We start from the raw sequence: 22,677 nt of genomic DNA, 5'->3' as shown, positions 1-22,677 counted from the left end.
GACAGAGAGACAGAGAATGCACAAATAGGGGAGGAGCAGAGAGAAAGGAGGAGAGAGAGAGACAGAAGCCCAAGCAGGCTCTGAGATGTCAGCACAGAGCCTGAAATGGGGCTCGATCCCATGAACCATGAGATAATGACCTGACTGAAATTGAAAGTCAGAAGCCACCCAGGCGCCCAGGACATAAAATAAAATAAAATAAAATAAAATAAAATAAAATAAAATAAAATAAAATAAGCAGGTGTGCTGGAAGGATTTGAAACATCCCATTTCTTTTAGCTGGGCCTTTCTCAGAACCAAGCTAATACCTAAAAGGGACATGCCATAGGGCTGGGAATTGTGGGGTGTTTTACAGTGTATCTCACTGCACAGAAATTTTCTTGACTGGCAGGTAACCTAGTGCCATGTAACCTGCCCCATGACCAAACTATCCCTTCACAGGATTCTTGAGGTGGTGAGTGCTCTGACACTTTTTAAATGTTGACCCAATGCCCGTCAATGTTTGTGGCTTTAATTTTGGCTTCTAAGATTCCCATTAGCAAGTGGCCTTTATGTAAAACAATACTGGAGGCCTACCATTGGACCCAGTCCAGCTAAAAGCAAAGCCAATCTGATCTTCGGCTCAGGCCAGTTCTTACGTGTGACCAGTAACTACCAGTAGTTCTCAGTGTGGACTAAATCCGCCATTTTACTAAATGGCGCTGCAGACTGGGACTAGTAAAAGGCCAGAAGACCCCAGTTTAGTGGGACTGCAGAATACAACTGAAGAAGGGATTCCGACATGGAATTGTGCAGTGGACCAAGGGCTATGGATTGGTGCTCCGTCAGAGACTCCCATTGGTCTAGACTCCTCCGTGAACCAATCAGATCGGGAGTTTGAACACAAAAGACCAGAGCTCAAGCCAACAGGAACTCACCAATGGCCACTGGAAATGGCTAGAAAGACTGTGAATTCTAAGAGTGTGTAGGGGGCAACACCTGTGTTTCCCTTCATCCCCAAATGCTGACAGAGGTTTCCTTCGGATCCCAGTGCTGCCACCAAATCTGTTAAAGAGCAAAAATTCAACTGAGTAAATCTGAAGATCTAATTGCCCTTACTAAGCACTTTATGAACCAGGCAGCATCTCACCCAGCAAAGTAGAGAGGAGCTCTGAGGAGAGGTGCAAAATGGAAGGTTTTCCTAGGAAGGAGGGAGGGGCAAGAAAGTTATTTGCAGAAGAAAAGGATTGTTGGAGGCAAGGTCATCTTCCCTTAGGGGGAAGGTGGGGGGGTGGTTCTCATTAGGTGGATTACCTCAGCTCCCTTTGGGGAGGAAGGGAGGATGGAGAGGGCCCACGTAATATATATTACCTCATTGAAGCAGAAAATTCCTTGCTGCAGTTAAGAGAGCGTTTCTGGGGAAGGCTGGAACTGCAGTCAGGACAGGGGTGAAGCACCAGTTTGTGGACTTGTCCTAAAGGACATCATGTTGGGCCTGTGGTTTTCTTTTTCATAGTTCACAACTTGGCTAACTGTGTGGTCAAAGGGCCTAGCTGTTAGCCTGTCTTGGCTTCTGACAGGCCTTTTTCTCTGAGCTTAGTCATTTCCAGCTTTTGGTTGAAAGTGAGAGATGTGACTCTTCCTGGACTCCCAGGGTCACTGAGGGTTGTTCACTGGCCTGATCTCAATGCTGTTGGGTCTCACAGAACAGGAAGGCTGGTGGGCAGAGCAGTCGGAACACACATAGCATTTAATGACTCAGTCTGTGGCATCCCAAAACCATTATGACAGTAACATCAAAGATCACTGATTACAGATCACTGTAACAAACATACGAACAATAATAAACAAATTCAAAATACGGTGAGAATTACCAAAATGTGACAGAGACAGCAAGTTTGCTGAGGCTGTTGTGAAAACAGTCCTAACAGAATTGCCTGAGGCACGGTTGCCACAAACCTTCAGTTTGTAAAAAATACACCTGCAAAGGGCAACAAAACAAGGTATATCTGTACTTATCCCAGGGCCTATTTTTGTTAAGCACTCAACGCAAAATAGCTATTTTGGAGACACATCCATATGACTCTCCCACTCAAGGATCCACAGCGGCTCCCTCCTGCCAGTCACATCAGCCTAGATTCCTCACTGAGGCGGACTGTTGTAAATCATCATAATCTAGACCTAACCTATGTCTCAAAACTCAGTTCCCACTGATCCCAAATGAAAACCCTTTAATTCAAGCAGTCTTGCGTTTCCCTCCTCCCTATGACTCTGGCCTCAGCATTTTGTTTATATTAATCTTCTCACCGGGTTGTTCTGGTCCCACATTTCTACTCTTGGTAGATACATAGATGGACAGATAGATGGTAGACTATTGATAGATAGATAGATGTTAGACACATAGATGTTAGACAGACAGAGAGACAGATGTTAGACACATAGATGTTAGACACACAGATACACAGACAGATACATACATACATACATAGATGTTAGACACATAGATATAGATAGACAGATAGATAGATAGATAGATAGATAGATAATAGATGTTAGAGTCCAGCAATCAAATTATACCACATACTCATGGACTCTGCTATTGAGTAAGAGACTTGTCCACTCTGGGCCTCCATGTTTTGATCCTTAAAACTGAGCTACTAGTAATAATTTTCCAGCATTGTGAGTGGGTAAAAGAACCTATTTCAGTGCCTAGAACACAGAAAGTTCTCGAGTTAGTTATCTTCTTTCTCCTCCATTACCCATCCGCAAACCATCCCCCTCCTGCTGCTCTACAGACTGGGTCCCGCCAGCCTCTGCAAGTTTCCCTAATTGCCTCGGGTCAGAGGGCCATATTTAATTGGCTTTCTCACAGCACTTTTATCTATGCTCTCATTTATTGCCATTATAGTTATTCTCAATGCTTATACTTTATCTCCTCACATTATCTTCGTTTCGCAGCAGCAGGTGCAGAGTCCATCCGGATCCTCTGCTTCTACACTCCACACTCCCTGGAGCAGGGAGGCGGGGAGTAGCCCCCACCTGCAGGAAGGACTGAAAGGGGAGGAGAGCTGGCTTCTGACTCAGGCTCCACAGCCTGTGCTCCCTGAGTCTCTGAACCTGGGTCTTCTCATCTGTAACATGGAATCCATGCTTAGGTAACTGTCTAACTTACACATTTGCTGTGACAGGACATGAGATTAAAAAAAAAAATCAGAAGCATTTTACAAAAATGTGTATTTGGACATGACCTTGCTTCCAGGATACAGCTTGTGACTGCTATAGGTGGGAGGCACTGTGGCCACTCCATCCTGAAAAGTAAGAATATGAGCCCACCCTTCCCACAAGGGGGAGAAAAGACAAGCTTAGAGATGTAAAATAAGGTTTCCAAGATCTACGTATAATGAATGGAAATCCACCCCAGGGCTGTTAGACCTCAAAGTCCTTGATGACAGGATGCAGCAAAGGGAAGGTTCAGACAAAGAAAACATAAAAGAATATGTTATAGTTGGTTAGTGCTCCCACTGAGATGCATTCACCATGAGGTCCGAACAGCTCTAAAAATATCAAGAAGAATACGTTTTGGAGAAAATGAGAGGGTATGTGGCTTTCTAAGTGTTGAAAATGGCACAGCCAGAATACAAGCACAGGGACCTTCTGCCTCCTAATAGCTTTCCACACCCTCTTAACACTCATACTATAGCACAGCCCAGCTAGCACAGGCAATTCTGACATGAGCATTGTTAAATCATTACGTTCCAGTTATAACTGGACTGCTGCAATTAATGTGTGTTAAGATGATTTTTTCTATGTAATTTCCATGGAATTTCTATGGAATTTGCTACATACACATCTTTTTTAAAAAAAGTTTATTTATGTATTTTGAGAGAGAGTATGGGGGTGGGGGGGCGGGAAGAGAGAGGGAGAGAGAGAGAATCCCAAGCACGTTCTGCACTGTCAGGACAGAGCCCAATGTAGGGCTTGAACCCACTACCCAAGATCATGACATGAACCGAAATCAGGAGTCGGATGCTGAACCAACTGAGCCACCTAGGTGACCTCTAAGAGTATTTTCATTATATAAATTGATAAGTGTGAAGGTTAATATCTGCATTTTTTCTTAGTCTTGTTATCAGTCCATCTTCCACAAAATCGATCTAGAAAATAAAATGGCTCTATTGACTTTACTTCCGGGATATTGAATATGTGCTTACAGAAAGCAGTGGCTTCTCTGGGTCTTGCCATTCTCCTGTGTCTTCCATTTCAGTGTGTCCTCCAGTATTTCACAGCTCACCTCCTACTTCCTGTGTTCTGTTTAGCATTCACCACAGCCGTGACATTCTGAATATCCTAGTTACCTGTTAGGTTTCCTGTTTGTTTTCTCCTCTGGAGTCTGCGACCATGAGGGCAGGGGACCATGGTCTGTGTTGACTGAACCCCTGGCATCTAGACACAGTGTCTGACAGACTAGGTCATTGTATGTATTTGCTCACTGAGTGAATGGATGAGAGGCGGGAGGCTTCTCGCAAGAGGTAAACTTAACCTGAGGCGAGTTAAAGGCACAGCACAGGTAACACAGTCAGTGGGGCTGGGACAGTGTTGTGTGGTGACCGATGGTGGCTACTTGTGAGCACAGTGTGTTGCACACACTTCTGGGATCCCTAGGTTGTAGGCTGGGACCCATGTAACACCGTGTGTCAACTATACCCAGATGTCAAAAACCTAAAAAGACAAGCTTAATTAGATAATCTGAGAATAATTAACCTTCGCCATTTTTTCTAGTGAGAAATATCTGTGTTACAAATAACAATAGCGCTGATCGTAGGCTTACAACCCGCCAGGCCCTGTTCTATGCAGCTTCTACATTTTCACCCACTTCATGCTCAGAACCGTGTCAGTGTGCACTATTTATGAAATCATTTTACAGAGAGAGGAAGCAAAGCAGGGGAAACTTCAGCATCTTGCCCAAGAATGAGCGGTTACAAAGCTAAGTCAGAGATTTGGAGTCCGCAGCTGGGCTTTTAGACTCTACGGTGTCCGTAAATTCAGAGTCAGGGAAGAGCAACAGGAAAGAAAACACTAGATTCTGGGGAAAAATGTGTCCATCCCTGAAAGCAAACCTACTTCCCAGAAGCACAGCCAGGAGCTGCAGGATGGACAGAGGATGCTGTGGCTCAACTTCCCCAAATGCTATAGACTGAATGTCTGTGTCCTTCCCAGAATCGTAGGTCGAGAAGCTGAGGCCCAAAGGGTTGATGGTTTTGGGAGGTGAGGTCTTGGAAGCTGACTAGGTCATGAGGGGCAGAACTGAACAGAATTAGGCTCCAGAGAGCTCCTTTCCCACCACATGGGGACACGGCCAGAAGTCAGCAGCCTGAGACCCAGGGAGGGGCCAGCACCACAACCCCAATAGGGTGCTGGGGCCCTGATCCCAGACTTGTAGCCTCTAGAGCTGGGGGAAGCAAACCCCTGTGGTTCATCAGCCATCAGTCTATGTTGTTCTCTTCCAGCCAGAATGAACTGAGTACGATGCCAAAGCAGAAGTTACGTTTCCCCATCACACTTGCTGATTCCTAATGAATGGGCAAGTCTGCACTGTGTGAGTTTCACTGTATACAGCTTTTCCCACTGGTTCCTGGCTCTCTGAGCCCCCTCTCTTCCTACTCCGACCTTCTCCAAGTGCAAGTGAAAGAAATTTCCCGAAGATACACTCCCTGATGCAGTCTAAGTTTCAGAGAACTGACTGTCTCTTGAAGCAGAGGGGGGAGGAAAACAAAACAGGATGCGAATGCGTGAACAGTGGCTATTTCTCAACACATGTACACACCCTGCTAAAAGGAAGGTGGAAAATGCTTTCGGTTTCATACCACCGAGGCTGACAGGAAAAAGCCATGGCCGGTAAGTTGTGCACTGTCTTAAAAGGACAGCTCTTGGGGAAAAACAGTTTTGGCTTTTACTTCTAGGAATGTTCAGGTGATCAGAATTGAGGGCGAGGGCACAGAGGCAGGGGGGAGGGCACAGGGGGAAAGGAGAGGGGTTCCAGAGAATTCCACAGCCTGCAGAAAGGAAAGGCAAGGGCCAGAAGGGAGCTGGGGCTTTACTGGTATCCTGTGGTTTTGCAATCCTAACTGAATTCGAAGGTCCACAGTCTGGTAGAAGGTGCGGGATCGGCCCGGGGTGGGCACCACAGGGAATGGGAGAACAGAGCGCTGCCTCTTTATCTTCCCGTGCAGGGTTGAGTAAACACGGGGCATGTCAGGACCATGCCGGGTTTCCAGATAGGAATGGCAGGGAGCCAGTGTGATTTCAGGCCGTCCGGGGAGCACGTACGGGCAAGGCCCAGGGAGCACTGACAGGGGTGCATGGCTGGAGGATTCCTGCACTGTGTGGAGGGGGCGTCCTACTGATTCAACCCAAAGTAGGCTACCCCTTGCTGCTGACACGAGAGGCGGGCAGCCCGTTTTTGTGACTTGACGAACCCTTGTTCTCCTACCAGACAAGGATCTGAAGGGCAAGAGGAAGCAGTTCATCAACTCAGTCAGCATGGGGACGGTCAACGGCTTGCTGGATGAACTCTTTGAGAAAAATGTGCTGAACCAGGAGGAGATGGAGAGAGTGAAATGTGAAAACGCTACAGTTATGGATAAGGCCCGAGCGCTGATCGACAGCGTCCTGCGAAAAGGGCCACGGGCGTGCCAGATCGTTATCTGTCACATCTGTGAGGAAGACACCCACCTTGCAGAGACCATGGGGCTCTCCTCAAGTAAGAGTCAATGACTCAGACCGAAGTTCATGTAGGCCCTGTGTCTGTGCCTGACACTGGGTTTCTTCCCTGCTCGTGTTAGTTTGCGGACAACTTCCTGGTTTCTGGCTTCGGGGCCCCATTTCTCTATCGGTGGCTCTATTCTGTGTCTCCTCTTTCTTTTTTGTTCCTGGCCTCCGTAGCCTTCTTTGGATCGAAGCTCATTCCCCATCTGGAATATGTGGCAGCTGATTTGTTGAAGTTCATGAGAGCAGCCTGAAAAGTTTCATGTTGTATTCTCCAGCTACCCTGGCAAGGCATATAATCAGCCAAGGTCTCTCTCTCTCTGTCTCTCTCTCTCTCTCTCTCTCTCTCTCTCTCTCTCTCTCTCTCTCGTTAAAGTCCAGGGAACATAGTCATGTGACATAAGAACTTCAGGTCTGTAATCAAATTCACTTTGTAACCCCTCTCCAAAACTGTGCTCTCCAGGAGGAATAAAATGTATTTCGGTGATGGTGAAGCCCTCAGAGAATAAATTCAGCGCTTACAGAAAAGTGAAGATTTTAAGTGGACTCTGTCTTCTAGTTACCCCCTCCCACCTTCTTCGAAGTAAGACTGTCCACTAGTGTGGGACCCGGCTGCAGACCATTCTGTGAGCCTCCCCAAACCCCCACCTCCAGTCCTTCTGAGGGCCTAATCCTGGGCTCAGACATCTGAGCAGCCCCTCCTGTGCTCACTTAGTCCCTCCCCACAGCAAACACAGGAGATCCAGGGGAGTCCAGCCCCTGGTCTCTCTCGCACATGCCAAAGCCATTTAGAAAGAGAAGATGTTCTTTGAAAATGAGAAGCCTTTTTCTCCTGGGGCTTGGGGGAAGCCTATGCCTGCTGAGTGACCCAGCAAGCATTTACCAGTGAGTAATGAACTTCTCATTTATCTTTCAGTAACTCTTTCATTTAACATATCCCCCAAATTAGACACAACCAACAAATAACAATAAGGGCCCAGAATACTTTTAGAATAGCCAAAGCCTTCATCCTTGACCCATTCCTTTCCATCCACAGTTCATGGACCCTAGAGGCACTTGTATAACCCATTGTGGCTCCCCATGTGTGGGGTGTGCCTCTCAAGTTGTCCCATGGTGCCTCCTCAGTGAGGGGTATAGGGCTTTGTCTCTCCCTCATCTCTCTGCCAATCTTTTTAGGCCCATAGAACATGACAATTAGATGTAATTTTCGGATGCACTCTAATGGGAGAGATCCTTCTAAGAGAAATTTCTTGGTCATAAGAAGACCGACTTTCTATTACCATAAAAGGCCTCCTCCAGAAAATGCTCTTGAAGTTACTGATGGTTAATTTACTCCAGCAGTCTAGATGGGTGGGATAGCCAAGCGTGCTACCTTGGGCTTGAAGTTTTATGGGGTTCCCTGCGGCTGTCCTCCATTCACAGCAGGGAAATGGACCACCGTTTGTAGATGGAAATCTGGTCTCCAATAGGTACCATGAAAAAAAGAGTTGGGAGTATTTCTCAATTGTCAGCTTATGCCAATTCTTAAACTTTTCGGAATAAGCTTCTCGGGTGGGTGTTGTTCTACTGAGATCCTTATAAAACCTTAAACAAATTTCAATTAAATTCTTATCTTTAAAATTGACAATCAAAAAAGTTACCGAAGAGGATTTACTAATATGTTGAGTGATTTGATGCGACCGAATACTGCAACTGAGGCGGTGGTTAGGGATCCTGGCACCTGTGTTATCGTGCAGTGCCCTATGTGGCATACTTGATTAAGAGTCTATGCATGATAACAAAGACAGGTTTGCACTCATAGCCTGGCTTGGCCACTCTCTTGTTCTGTGATACTTGGGAAACTGACTTTACACTGATTGAGGGGCGACCAGGAGGTCACCTCGTCCTGATTTTCTGCTGTGGTACGTCTTGGCAAAGTTAAGTGTCCACGAGCAGATGCCTGTCCTTTTTAGGTATCTCTAAAGCCCAGCCCGGCTCTGCATTAGACACTCCTTGCACACACCTGGTAGGCAGTAGGGGTCACCCCAGGAGCCACCGTGAAACTTATAAAGTAAGAGACCTCTTGATGCTACATCTGATTCTGTCTTTCATCGTAGAAAGCAGAAAGAGCCACGTTCAGAGACTCATCTGTTCTGCCACGAAGGTGTATAGGCTTTTGCTTCTCGGTGGTGGGTGTGGTTCTCAGCTAGTCGCATCTTGAACAGGCCTGCAGGAGGTACTTTCAAAGGGGAGCCTCCATCACATTGGCCAAGATTCCTGAGACATGAGAAGTGACTATTTTAATGTCCTTAATCTTTCCTCAGGCCCACAATCTGGAAATTCTCAGAACACCACGGACTCTGAAGTAGCGTTTCCTCCTCTTCCAGGTACTGGTATTTCCAAAGCAAGAACATCGAACTGCATCTTTCCTGATGTTAACTATATACAGGTTCATGGGATGACCTCAGGGTGAGAGGGCAATGGGTAATTCTCATGAACTGATCTGATGCCTTTTTCTTTTCTTAATCCATGTGCTTTAGCAGAGGCCATCCCCGTAGCTTTACTAACATGTTTATGCTCACAGGTTCTAAACCTGTGTCCCAAACCTGACTACCCACTTGAACACCACACTTCCCTGTTCTAGTGCCTACTGAAATATGCTCTCATGGCTCCCTCAGACAGCTTTTATCTCTCTGCGCCCCGAGCCTAACTGGTCATCCTTCCCCCCGCCCTGCTTCCCCTCCAGTTTCCTCTGTCCTGATTAATGACACCACTGTCACCCAGTCATTCACACCAGAAACCTGAAATCATCTTCAGTTCTTTCTTTCTCCTCACTTCCGACACTCAAGAAGCGGCCAAGGTTACTGGTTCCTCTCTCAAATCCAGACCCTGCTCTCTGCTTTTATTTCTACTACTCTTTTTCAGAACCCCTATTCCTATAGTGGCTTAGGATTCTTCAGCCATTTACTATACTTTTCTTGTCTTTAAAAAAAAAAAAGGAAAGAAAGGAAAAAATAAAAATAAATCCATCCTTCCCCCAGGTCCCCCCATTGGACTTTAAGCTTTATGAGGAATTTGGAAGTGTCTCACTTCTTCATAGGTACAATGCCATCACAGTAGCTGACTCAGGATGCATGCAGTAAATGTTAGTTAAAATACTATTTTACTGACTCATTTCATCACAATTGCTAGTATACCATGTCATTAAAAAGATATTTGACAGATGCCAATTGTGTCAGAGATCCTGCTCTAGGTAACGAACAGGACAAACAAAGCTCCTGCTTTTAATGATCTTATGAAAGTACATGAAATATGAAAGATAGGTATTTAGGAATTTCCACCATCAGATTAAAGCTAGCCGAAAATTTTGGGATGGAAATGACACTACATTTACCCCTTTCGGCAAAGATGGGATAGAACGCTATCCCACACAGTAGCAAATTAATCTACCATACTGAAAGATGAGTCATCAGATTATTTTCAATTAAGAATTCTTTTTGAGACAAGATCTTAGAACATTAGAACTCTAGATGCAGTCGCTCATTTATTCATTAATTTATACATTTGGGAGGCATATGCAGGTTTGTCAGTATCTGAAGCACAAAGATGTGGGAATGAGATGTGGATTCAAAGACATGTTGTTTTTACCAAGGAAACTACATACAGAGGAAAGAAAAGATAGTACATTCTAGTGGAAACAAATTTACAGCTGTAGGTAACAGCATGGACTTTCCTTGGAGCAGATATTACAAATGGGCCATCACCATCACTGTGAGAAAGAGAAATGTAAAAGCAGTAGGTGGCTGGGAAGTTAGCGTTAGGCCCAGTGTCAAAGAGGAGAGATGAGAAGCCCCTCCCCTCATCTTAGGTGGTGATGAGCCATTAAATACTAGCCCGTGGGCCCAGTGTGAATTTGATGCGCTGAGAGAACTCAACAGGTACGGTGCAAGAGTACAGGTAGTTTATGGGGTAGATGGTGAAATAGTCAGAAGGCATTTTCAGGGTTATTTCCCATAATGGAGAACCTTCTAGAGACAGAGCAAGACTCTAAGTTGTGCCCATAGTTGAAGGGGTCTTTGTATTTCCTACAGAGGACAAACACGACAAAAACCCATTTAAGATTTTGGAATCTGTGGGCAAAGAGCTCCTTACTGGCGTTTTGCAAGACTTGGTGGAGAAAGATGTCCTGAAATTGGAGGAAGCAGAAAAGAAAAAATTTCATGATGCCAAACCTGGAGACAAGCCCCGGGTCTTTCTGAACTCAGTGCGTCAGAAACCCAAGGAGGCAGGTCAAGCCATTGTCCAAACTTTCCTTAATATGGACAAGCATTCTACCAGTTTAGAAGGTAAACTGAAGTCACTTACAATGGGCATCTCAAATTTTCTGGAGTCTAGTCACCTCCAAAGCCCCTCCAGGGTCCTCTATAATCTTGCCATCCTTCATTACTAGAATGCGGTTTTCACTAAACCTGTCGTTGTCCTTTTGGAGGCCATCCTGTCTTTTGCTGGCAGGGATCCAATCCCCAATGAGCTAAGAAGCCCAGTCTTTACATGTACGTTGCTCTCAGAAAGAGGTACTTGTGGACACTTTGCAGTGAGGGATATTTGACCTTGAACCCAGGTCCTGTCACTGTAGACACTCTGTGATTTCATTCAAGCTTCTTTCCCTCCCTGGGCACCAGTCTCAGCATCTCTGAAATGGTGACAATTTTGGTAACCTCTGTGCTAAGACAGTCACTCTTCTCCAGGGTTCCCTTCTGATTACACAGGATTATAATCCACCAAGTCTCTTCACCCAGAGCACAAGTGTTTTCTTCACAAGTGAGCAATCGCTCTCAGCAGAGTGCCAGCCACATAGCAGGCACGTAATTAATACAGGATGAATACAACAAATGAAGAATGTGCAGGCAACAAATGTTACTTATCATAATTATGATTTTGCTTCTGATATTTAGACCTTTCTAGGGCTCACTCATTTCTGCAAGTTACAAAATAGGATCAGGAGAACACCTATAACGTGTCCAATCTATTAGGACATTTTAAAACTTCTGATCTACATTGAATTATATTACTAGAGCCCAAATCTCGCCGGGTCCAAGGTCACTAGTGGCACACTTAATTTACGACAGTGTTTAACCTGAACTCTCAGTCCTGCATACCAGAGCTTATCAATATACTAATAAAAATAAGCAATAATTAACAAACGATAACAGAAATTGTAGAGACTTCACTATAGCAAATGAGTTTTTTCAAAGAGTCCTTTCTGGAGGTGGGGCGCCCCTGACCAGCAGGACTCACACGCCCGTCTGATGGACGTCCAACGTGGTGGCCTGGGCCGTGTCCTCATTAATATTTAAATTGGACCCTCGGCAGGTTTATTACTTTCCATTAAATCTGACATGGAATGGAGACAATGTGGATTTAAAAAAAAATCAGAGATAATTCAGCAAATGGGAATCAAAACTGAAGTCACGGGAGCTTCAAAATAATTTTAGCAACTCCAGGCATCACAATGCACATTAAATGGAAAATACATCAGGCCGTCAGCCGAATCCATGGCAGGTGGGAGGCAGGCACAGGGGTTCCATGGGATCCCTCTGCACATGGAGCCTCCAGAGAGATCCCAGAATGCAGGCAGGTGGGGAAGCTGGGCGAGCTGGCCTTCTGTAGGACACAAAGACCTTGGCCAGGCCTTCTGGACATTGGCCAAGCCTTCTGGACATGGATAGGGTTCTGAGGGTTCCTAGCATGGTACTGAGGGGAGTGGGGAGAGGAGGAATCCAAGCTACTAGTTCATTTCGTGTAACAAGCTCACACTTGGGCAGGCTAACGTGCCACACACTGGTTATTCCTACAAAAAAATAACTACTTGGGTTCCTACCTCCCAAAGGGATGGCTTTGTCATACCTGGTACCAGACCCTCTCTTTTTGTATCAGTTTAAGGGGTTCTTGGAGCATTTCATTAGGTAACAGATAAGACAAACACATTGAAATTTTTATCTCAACTCGTAATTCTCTCATTTGTTTCCACTGTGCTGCTAGGTGAGTAGAACTCCCTTTGGGAAGCAGGCTGCACTATAATATTTACTATGTGGTATTGAATGGATTCATCTCCATGCCAACCTTACCATTAAATATGAGATGGAAATCCTATCTATTCCCAGTTTCATCTGCAAACACAGTATCTATTTGTAGATACATAATGGTCATTAGGAGCCAACATTTGTTAAGTTAGAGTGTTCCCCAAAGCTGGACACAATCTGGAAACCAAGAACTCTTTTGATGAGAAAACGTACTCTGACCAGAGACTATCCCAGGACCCTATATGTCCTCTCACTGGCAGAATCTTCTAGAATACAAAGGAAGAGCATGTGTCACTGTTCAAAAAAGATTCAGAAAGCTGGGTTTCCTTAAAGACTTGTAATCTGCTGCCTCTCCAGGTTTTTAGCATTTAGAAAGACATTTATCAGAAAAATATTATTTAAAAACTAATGGAAACAAATGAGTGAAATAGAAAAAAAAAGTGTAGAATATAAACAACTGAAAATTTTATACAGGGTAACATTGCTTTTCTCATTTAAATAAAAGAAAATCAGAGGTGTTCTTCGTTCATGTAAGTGAACACAAAGGTTTACCCATTTCATAGACAAAATCCTTCCTTTTCAAATAGCTCTTGGCAAACTTCTAAATTCTGTCTATGAATTCTTCTTCCTCATTTCTCTGGGGTGCGGGGAGCTCTGGACTTTCCAAGTGTCTTGCACAATCTCCGTCAAGTGAGGCCAAGCGGGGTCTGAGAGCACTACATTTCTCCAGGGAGTGGGTCAGGATGAGCCGGAGACAAACTTCTCCACAAGGGAGGAGGGATTTCCTCACATTTTTAAACCTGGTTGAAAACTGAGCGCGAGTTACTCAGCAACCTGGGGGCAAGTGTCACCAGAGCACAGTAGAGTCTCTGGACACAGCCCTAGAGTTACTACACAGCAGTGACCCTCTACATAGCTGACCTCACAACTTGGCGACAAGTCACCGAAGCCTGTCTCCTCTGGAAAGGTCAAGAGTCTGGGCCAAGTGACAGCTGGATGGTACACACTTCAAGATCCCATTACGTGTCTGGGGTGTATTGCATGAAAAAAGAACGGGCTCAAAACTGCACACCGTCCCACAGGACGGCCACTAGCCATACCTGGCTTGGGTGCCTGACTCCTCACTGGTAACACGTGCCGAAAGGGTGATATTTTGGACATATCATGTTAAAATGTAGTGCTAATGTTAGTACTAATGCCAATTAATATTAATTAATGTCATCTGTTTCTTTTTAGTTTTTTTTTAAAATGGACATTATAAAATTTTGAATTGCACAGGTGGCCCAATTACATTTCTAATGGCTAGCCCTCCAATAAATATTAGCTCAATATGTTCTTGCTCGGAGACGATAGAAAGTCTACTTGGATGAGTGAGGACCCTACAGTAAAACCACTAGAAAAATCAAACTGTTTCTGCTGAAGGTGGAAAGGCTAAATTTGACCCCAAATCATCAAGGTGTTTTCTTCAGAATTAGCAGAATCTACTATTGCACTTTCAGGTGGATCTTCTTTCTCTACTAAAAATCCCCCCCTTCTTTCCTAGTCAAAATACATTTCCTCACACTAGAGGTTAGATATAGTCACAACCCTTACGTGTTAAAAAATCTTCTGCCCATAGTTTCCCTTCTTTGTCAGTTTCTGAAGTGGTAACTGGGTCACAAAGGCAGATCTCATAATTTATGTCATGTGATGTATCCTGCAGCTAGCGTGAATAACATGCCTGGGCCGGCTGAGCCAGAAGAATCTGTAGATGCTCTCAAGCTTTGTCCTCGTGAAAACTTCGTGAAACTGTGTAAACAGAGGGCTGAAGAGGTGCTGTGCTCGTCCGTGAAATAGAGAATAAGAGAGAAACAACTGTCTTCACGAAATACACGGTTTCTTAAAGCACTACCTGCAAAGTTTGGGGAGTGGGGGCAGTGGTCATCTTACCCATAGATGCTTTGGGCAAGGAGGAAATCATGGGGCCTCACATAGACTCTAATTCTCTTTCAACCCCATGATAAAATATACATTTCTCACTTTGTTCATCTATTTGTTCTAGTATCTATTTGTGATTTATGACAATTTTAGGTGTAGTCATGGATGCAAAATATGTATAAGAGAATATGGCCAAGTAATAATTGTTTGCATTCTAGTGAAAATCCTAGATATAATGCATATTTTTAAAATATAATTGAAGCCTGCATAGCACTGTATGTTGCTATGTTTTCAAAAACCAGTACCAGAATAATAATGTTACCAAAGGCAAAGGATCACTGATGCAATCGTTTTTAGCCGGGGCCACTGGCAGGTGTCTCCCGGCTTTGACAAAAATTGATCTGAATCTTGAATTCTAAGAAAGATGAGACCAGGCAGAGAAGAGAGAGGAAGAGACAGTAGGAAGTATTCGAGGGCCCTCGAGATTCCTGAGTAACCATCGCAGATATATACTGGGTCCTGTTCCAGGCTCTTAAAAGATCATTTACTTCCAATTTGTAATTCTTTCCATTGTCAACTCAATCCACTGTAAAGAGTTAAGAAGGCAGGGTCTTCTGGTTCAGGGGTTGGGACAGCTACATGAGCCCTTAGCACGTAACAGGGACTGGTGGGTGAGGCTTTCAAAGGAGAGGGAGACAAACTGAACTCACTGCAAATCCATTTCTGGCAGATCTACCCAATAAAGGAGAGAAAGGATCGTACTCGTCTGGCTCTCATCATATGCAATACGACGTTCGATCATCTTTCTCTCAGGAAGGGGGCTGACCTTGACGTTGCAGGGATGAGGAGGCTGCTTACAGACCTTGGCTACAGTGTGCACGTAAAGGAGGAACTCACTGCTAAGGTAGGGACCCCTAACTTGCCCCAAACAAGTACGTCTTCAACATTCATACTGCTACTAACACATTAGTGTTACCATATTAGGCAAATGTTTTGACAACCTTAAGCCGTGTGTGTGTGTGTGTATTTATAAAATGAAAGTACGAGAAAGTAAAATCTATGCCTCTTTTGAGCTCTAACTGTCGTCAGTTCCATAAATGAACAAAGTGATTGGCATGTTCCAAAGTGGGATGATTAGGACTTGGCCCCAACACTGCCCAGAAAACTCTAGAGTAACGAGCGTTTAGCAAGAATGTACTTGCCACGAATGTACTGAGTCCCAACTGTGTCCCAGGGGTTATTCCTGGCACTGGGTACAGGTCTGTGAATGAGACAGGAAGCTCCCACCTGCCACAATCCAGGTGCACTTAGCGAGAATAATCAATCTGTAAGCAAAACAGAAAATTTCAGGGTGTCTCTAGAAGAGCGAAAAGAGTCAAAAGCAAGTGAAAAGGAAACATGAGAGCAAACTGGTGAGTGGGGAGCAAGAACGTTGGACGGGGTGGTCGAGAGAAACCTCTCTGAGGAGATAACAGAGAACGAGGCACACCAGTGCATGGAACAAGACAGGTCCAGAAAGGCGTGGTTGAAATACATTCCCAGTGACAAGTCTGAACGGAATGGGAAAGCTGGCACAGGAGCACCACAGAAAGACTATGGTGACCGCAGCCCAGGAGAGGAGGAGGCAGGGCGAGAGAGGGTGTTCGTACATCCACGGTTCAATTTCACTCTAAGCACCGTGGGATGGGTTTTACAAGGGAAGCTGTGTGATGCCTTTATGACACAAAACTCTGATCAGGTAATGAGAGAAAAGACAGAGATGGAAAGGAAAAACTACATAAGGGACGGGAGGCGAGTGCAACATGTATCCAGAGGATGGTTTACATAGCGTCCTCAGGAGCAGAAAGTTCCACCCAATGCTCCATGATAGGAAGATGGGGCAGCCACCAGGAGAAGGCACAGCACGTGGAATGCCACGGATGCTTCTTAACACTGTGCATGAGGAGTAGGAGGTCAGGCTAATTGAAATGCTTGTCCCTGTCAAAGTGAGACTTGGAGGTCTTTTTCAGGACATGGAATCAGAGCTGAGGGCATTTGCTGCCCGTCCAGAGCACAAGTCCTCGGACAGCACATTCCTGGTGTTCATGTCTCATGGCATCCTGAGTGGAATCTGTGGGACGAAGTACAGTGCTGAAGGAGACCCAGATGTATTGGCTTATGACACCATCTTCCAGATTTTCAACAACCGCAACTGCCTTAGTCTAAAGGACAAGCCCAAGGTCATCATCGTCCAGGCCTGCAGAGGTGGTGAGTTCTGAGATGAAGCTGTTTGCAGAGAACTGTGATGTGTACTTTTTTTCTAGAGGAAACGATTGTAGACCCAATTCAGGCCACAGAAACCAACCTTAACTATTAGGAGAGTCCACCTAGGGGGCTGGTAGCACGAGAATGTGCCCTGTCAACTGACACATCTCTACTTGACTTAATCCAGGGTCTTTTAGGTTTTGTGGAGTGGCATTTGGGGGGATAAAAAGGAAACAAAAATTATTTAGCGAAAAGTCTAAGTCTGCTCTCTGAAATGATGCAAGTGAGGCTTTAACTCCTTTGTTGGTCTTAGCAAATGGGTTCTTCCAGTTTTATGACATTCTCACCATTAGTGGGCACATTGCTCAACAACACGAGAGAAAGGCAGAGTGGTGTGTGTGTGTGTCTGAAACTGGTTAGAATAAATATTTAACAAGAAAGAGGTGGGTAATTGGACCAGACATACTCGGAGCTGTACAGTGTGAAGCAAGTCGATGTCTCCACAGAAAATTTGGGGGAACTGTTGGTCAGTGACTCTCCAGCGGCCCCAATGGACAGCACTACACAGATGGGTAGCAGCCTTTCACAGGTGGGTGACAACCTAGAGGACGACGCCGTTTACAGGGTCCACGTGGAGAAGGACTTCATCGCTTTCTGCTCCTCAACCCCACGTACGTGTCCTTCTGTTGCAGACAGGGATTGGGGGGCCTGAGGCCAGCTCTGAGTGATTCTAGAAAATCAAGACAGGCTCTGTGCAACAATGACCTGAAGCAAATTTTAAGGGTTGATGTCTTTTATGTTTTGTCTTGTCTGTTCTATGGGGATAAAGATTCTTTTATCCCCCATACGTTCTAAAATTGTGCTTTTATTATAAGTGCAATGCTGTATAGTCAAAGGCACACCAAACATTAAAACAACCTAATGGAAGGAACCCCCCTGACCATAAGCCATTTTAACATAAATGATGGATTCAGTTTTCTATTGAATCCAGTCAACATTTTGAGAAGAGTTTTTATGGATCCTGGGACTGGCTGCCCTTTTCCAGGGATCCAGGGCAAGCCTTGCCTCTGTATTTCCCATTTGATACTTTCTGTCGGTATGCCATCACACACCCCAGCAAGGGATTTGGATGCCCTGTTAGAGGAGTACAAAATGGTACTAGGGGGCTTATTAGACCCTACTAATAGAACAGTGTAGAATTCTTGAGCTCAACATAATTACCTGAAGAAGCCTGACATTTGAGTGCTTTTAATTTGCAAATTTTTATTTTTCATCTTTTTTAACCCGTTTATGGAATCATAATTGACATACAAAATACTATGCATATATAGTGTATATGATGTAATGAGTTTGGAGATAAGTATGTATCTGTGAAATCATCACCACAATCTATGCCATGAACATATCGATCCCCTCCAAGAGTTTCCTTTGGGTCTGTTCATCTATTTTATTTGCTATATTGTGAAAGGAGAGTATGAAATCTGTGAAGAGCCACCTGTGTAAACATGGGGACATTCTTGAATCTATTTGAGCTTCTATTGTTGCCTCTGTTTTAAAATGTGATAATTCCAGTTATCTCTCAAGCAGATGAACACAGGGCATGTAATTAAAAGTCAGTCAGTCCTAACAATACAGTGCCATCTCCCACAATTCTGATGAGCTGCCCCATTAGGTCAATCTCTACTAGCTTTTGGTGTGTTGGTTTGTTTCCCCTCTGTGGAAAAGGGTTATAAGTGCTTCTCCTCAACATGTCGAGAGAATTACCACGCTATGCTTTAGAAACAAATGTAAGCAACCTAAGGGCGAAGGCCACAGCCCAAGGGTGACCGCTTCCTGTCTCCTTAGATCATGTGTCTTGGAGAGACGTGAACAAGGGATCTCTCTTCATTACACAACTCATCACGTGCTTCCAAAAGTATTCGTGGTGCTCTCATCTGGAGGAAGTATTTCGGAAGGTAAGCTTGTCTCTCCTCTTCTAGTCACGTGTTGCTTAGGAGGGCTTTGTTATTATCTGCCTTTCAGGGGACAGTGGCAGAAATGTCAGGCAAACACAAGTAGAGTGGCACCTGGTTTTTGTCATCTAGGTGTTTAAAACCTGATGCAGAAAAAAAATATCAATGTGTAGAAGCAGGAGATCAAAATATATTAAACAATAATAGAAAATATAAGCTTGTCTCTCATGGGATTTAAGTTCTTACATTTCAAAGAGTGGGAGGTATTTAGATTAATTTTCATTGTTTAATTTATTAAATAAATAGGGTTGGGTGGCATACTTGGTGGTGGGTTCTATCCTGGCAACAAGGGGGCGAACGAGACATATGTGACATAAGGCTGTGGAGCATTTACACTCTTGTAAGAGGGATGATTGCTGGGATAGGATCCGTAAAGACAAAGACTGAGGACATGTGAAAGAGAAGACAGGAGAAGACGTTCTTTGAATGGAGTGGTCCAGAAGGGAAGACGTGATATTCCTTCCCCAGCTCAGGACATACCTGGGTCCTCCTTCTTCTAGTTTATTTCCCTCTGTAGCTCCCGCAAGCATGCATGCCTTCAGGGTATGCGTTTATTTGTTTCTTTTTCAACTGCATTCACGCACTCAAATGAGACCTTAATGAAGGCAGGGATTTGCCAAACACCTCAACATTCAGGCACATAGGAATTAATATTCATTGAGTGAATAAATGCATGAATAATAAATATATGCTCCTCCCCTCTTTTTTAGGGAGAAAGGGATTGGTATTAAGAACATGGAAAAGTGTGTTGTGTTTCCATTCAAAAACACAGAGGACAGGTACACTCTTATGGACAAAGAAGGCTACACCATTAGTAAATTGGAGAAGACTGCAGTGTGACATGAGTCAGGGTCTGTATAAGAACTTAGCAAGTTGACAAACAGGATTTATACACTGCATTCTGAAGGGCATTTCTAGGAAAAGACTAGCAATAGTCGATCTAGGTTAAGTAGGATCTCATTGATCAGTCCGTGTCAAAAGACTTCAGGTCAGGTTGGTGGAGGGGATGTGAAAGTTGTTCATTGTTCCAGACTTAAGAACAAAATCCTGGGATTTGAGTCTCATTAAATTGAGGAGTTAGCCCTGGTGGATGTAGAACGTAGAGAATTCTCGAAACCGAGTTCTCACGAACAGACCCCAAAGGAAAATTGGTCATTAGACCTATAGATCAGAAAACAGGAAATGGAAGTTTGAAAGGCCTTGGATTAGATATAAAGTATGTGAGACAAAGAGCTATTGTGACAGAGGGTGTCACTTTTAAGAGGGAAGGCAGCAGTGGCAGGAAATTAGACTATCCATGGGACCAGCCTCATCAGTCCTGGGAGCACCCTGCATGCCCAGAATTTTCGGGCTCGAGGTGGAAAATCTTTTCTGAGAATTCGTAAGAGGTAGGCCTCACCTAGCACCTCTTTTTGGTTTTAGGTACAACAGTCATTTGAAAAACCAAATGTTAGAGCCCAGATGCCCACCATTGAACGACTATCCATGACAAGATACTTCTATCTCTTCCCTGGCAATTGAAAATAGTAAGTATCAAGAGCTGTTGGCAGGTGAAGTGAATGGGAGAGTAATACGGGTGGTGAGGTCCAGTGACCCATGGCAGCTGACAGCTGAGACGGTCACAGTAGTGTGCCTTGTTGATGTAGTCTGGCGATCAGTTGCTGTTTTTTACTGTACTTAATGTGCATCTGGCCCCTACCTCCACCTCCACAATCCATCCATCCGTCAGTCAATCAGTGAGAGAAGCCAAAGCAAGACAGGAAGTAATAACCTACGAAGGACACACGGTAGCAGCTATTAACATAGAAATGTGCTCACGCTTCCATTATTACTTATACTCATCTCTCATTCTCTACCAGCCCTCCCTTCCCTCACGCTCAGTCACCACACAGTGCCTCAGATCCTGAAAACACAGAACACAGAGGAGCTGACCATGGAGAAAGCAGGACTTTGGTCCTCTGAGGGCATGCACTCCCTCACTACTTTGAGCTATCATCATCACATAGTATGAAATCTATCCGGGACTGTAAAGCTTGTGGTGAGGCCAACTCTGGTTCTCCAGCTGTTCTCACAGTGTGGATCTCAGAACACTCAGAGTGTGGTCTCAGATCTGCAAATACTACTCAAGTATCAAAACCCCTTCAAGCACCCATCTCAACATATTATTATTATTATTATTATTATTATTAGGCAAACTACTTTAGAATGGGTACATCAAGGTTAGACCCAACAATTATTTTACTCCCTCATAGCAGCTTTATATCATTCTACATTATAAACAATTCTTAGTATCCCTCTCAGACACATAATTTAAATTATATTTTATCGTAACGTTTATCTCAGTAGTTTAAATATTTACCCATACTCTGGTTTCTGACAATTTGGTTCCATAATTGCACAGATATCTCAGTATAATAGCTTTTAAGGCCTAATTAGTTCAGTAGAACCACATTTGGGGATTGAATTATTGATGTGATGCATTTCTCAAGCAGTTACTATGTTCCGGGTTCTGTTCCAGTTGCTTGTAACCTACCAGTAAGCAAAATAAATGGAGTCTTTGCTCTGAGAAAGCTCATACTCTAGCGAGTGGAAACAGACTCTAAATACACAAGGAAATATATCCTATGTCAGAGAGGGATAAGAGCTAAGAAGAAAGATAAAGGAGACTAAAGAGACACAAGAAGGTGGATGCTGCAGTGCTATCTATAGATTAATCAGGCAAAGTTTCTTTGAAGTGATAAAATGGTAAAATCAGAACAAAGAATGGACAGACTGGGGAGGGAACCTTGTGGTATCATGGGCAGGGGGAAAAGTGTCCTAGCTCAGGGAATAGCAAGTACAAACACCCTAAGGCAGAAATGCAATTAACATGTCTGAAGAACTGCAAAACGATGGTAGACTGGAGGCAGATGAGATTGGGGAAAATGGCTGAAACAACCTAAGAAAAGCAGTGGGGAGCCTGATCACAAGGACCTTGGTGGTCACATGGTAAATGTTTTACATATTTTATGCCCAGTGAGATGGACAATATTTCAAGTGCTTTGCACAGAGAAATGATGTAATTTCATAACAGATTTGGCAAAGATCACACTGAGTATTTTTAGCAGACAGATTATAAGGGTCACAAATATAAACCAAAGGAAGTGGCAAAAAGTACCCAGAAGAGGACGAAAAAAGAATCATAATAAGGGATGGACTAAAGGCCTCTGGGGATTACTATCGTGACCTTCTGTTCTTTTTCTCTCCTTCAGGCAATCATGGACAGTCCAGCCCTTCTTGACCAACTTGGAAAAGTACCTTAGCTAGCACAACACACTCATTTAACGTTTGGTATCTCAATAAAAATGAAAACAACTAAACTGTGCCCTGTAAATCCTCCAAAAGAGAATACAATTTCAATTAAAATGGTGGCTGGTTGGAAATGAAGTGTAAGAAGCAAGCTGGGTTTTCCAGCTTAATGACTCCTATAGTCTCTGCACGTCACTGGGTGAAGACAGCTGGCCATGACTTTGGCCCTCAGTACAAGGTGAAAGGAGACGGTGCCCATCTGGAGACCAACACTGTAAATTAGCTCCCCATTTGTACACTCTCAAACCCTGGATCTATATGATGATGTAGAACAAATTTTCTAATTCATTACTTAATCAACATGATCTGTTGGGCTCATTTTTTTTCCTCAGTAAACTATTATGATTTCA

The 22,677-nt window shown here is 44.2% G+C and overlaps 1 protein-coding gene across 2 annotated transcripts; it reads left to right on the top strand.

Moving 5' to 3' along the window:
• Positions 1-5,766: 5,766 nt before the first annotated feature.
• On the top strand, positions 5,767-22,677 carry LOC102967742 (caspase-1). 2 transcript variants are annotated; one of them, XM_007075957.3, is made up of 11 exons: positions 5,767-5,874; positions 6,473-6,739; positions 9,048-9,110; positions 10,815-11,069; positions 14,509-14,618; positions 15,454-15,627; positions 16,733-16,970; positions 17,474-17,638; positions 18,813-18,922; positions 20,402-20,505; positions 22,231-22,677. In XM_007075957.3, exons 1-10 carry the CDS (start codon positions 5,868-5,870, stop codon positions 20,498-20,500), a joined length of 1,488 nt encoding a protein of 495 aa, XP_007076019.1. In that variant the 5' UTR covers positions 5,767-5,867; the 3' UTR covers positions 20,501-20,505; positions 22,231-22,677. The 2 variants fall into 2 exon arrangements, with proteins under 2 accessions (XP_007076019.1, XP_007076020.1); XM_007075958.3 differs by lacking the exon at positions 10,815-11,069.

This window comes from Panthera tigris, chromosome D1, assembly GCF_018350195.1.
Source record: "Panthera tigris isolate Pti1 chromosome D1, P.tigris_Pti1_mat1.1, whole genome shotgun sequence".
Classification (NCBI taxonomy): domain Eukaryota; kingdom Metazoa; phylum Chordata; class Mammalia; order Carnivora; family Felidae; genus Panthera; species Panthera tigris.
The sequence above is the reverse complement of the archived record's forward strand: the minus strand, read 5'-3'. Positions and strand labels throughout refer to the sequence as shown.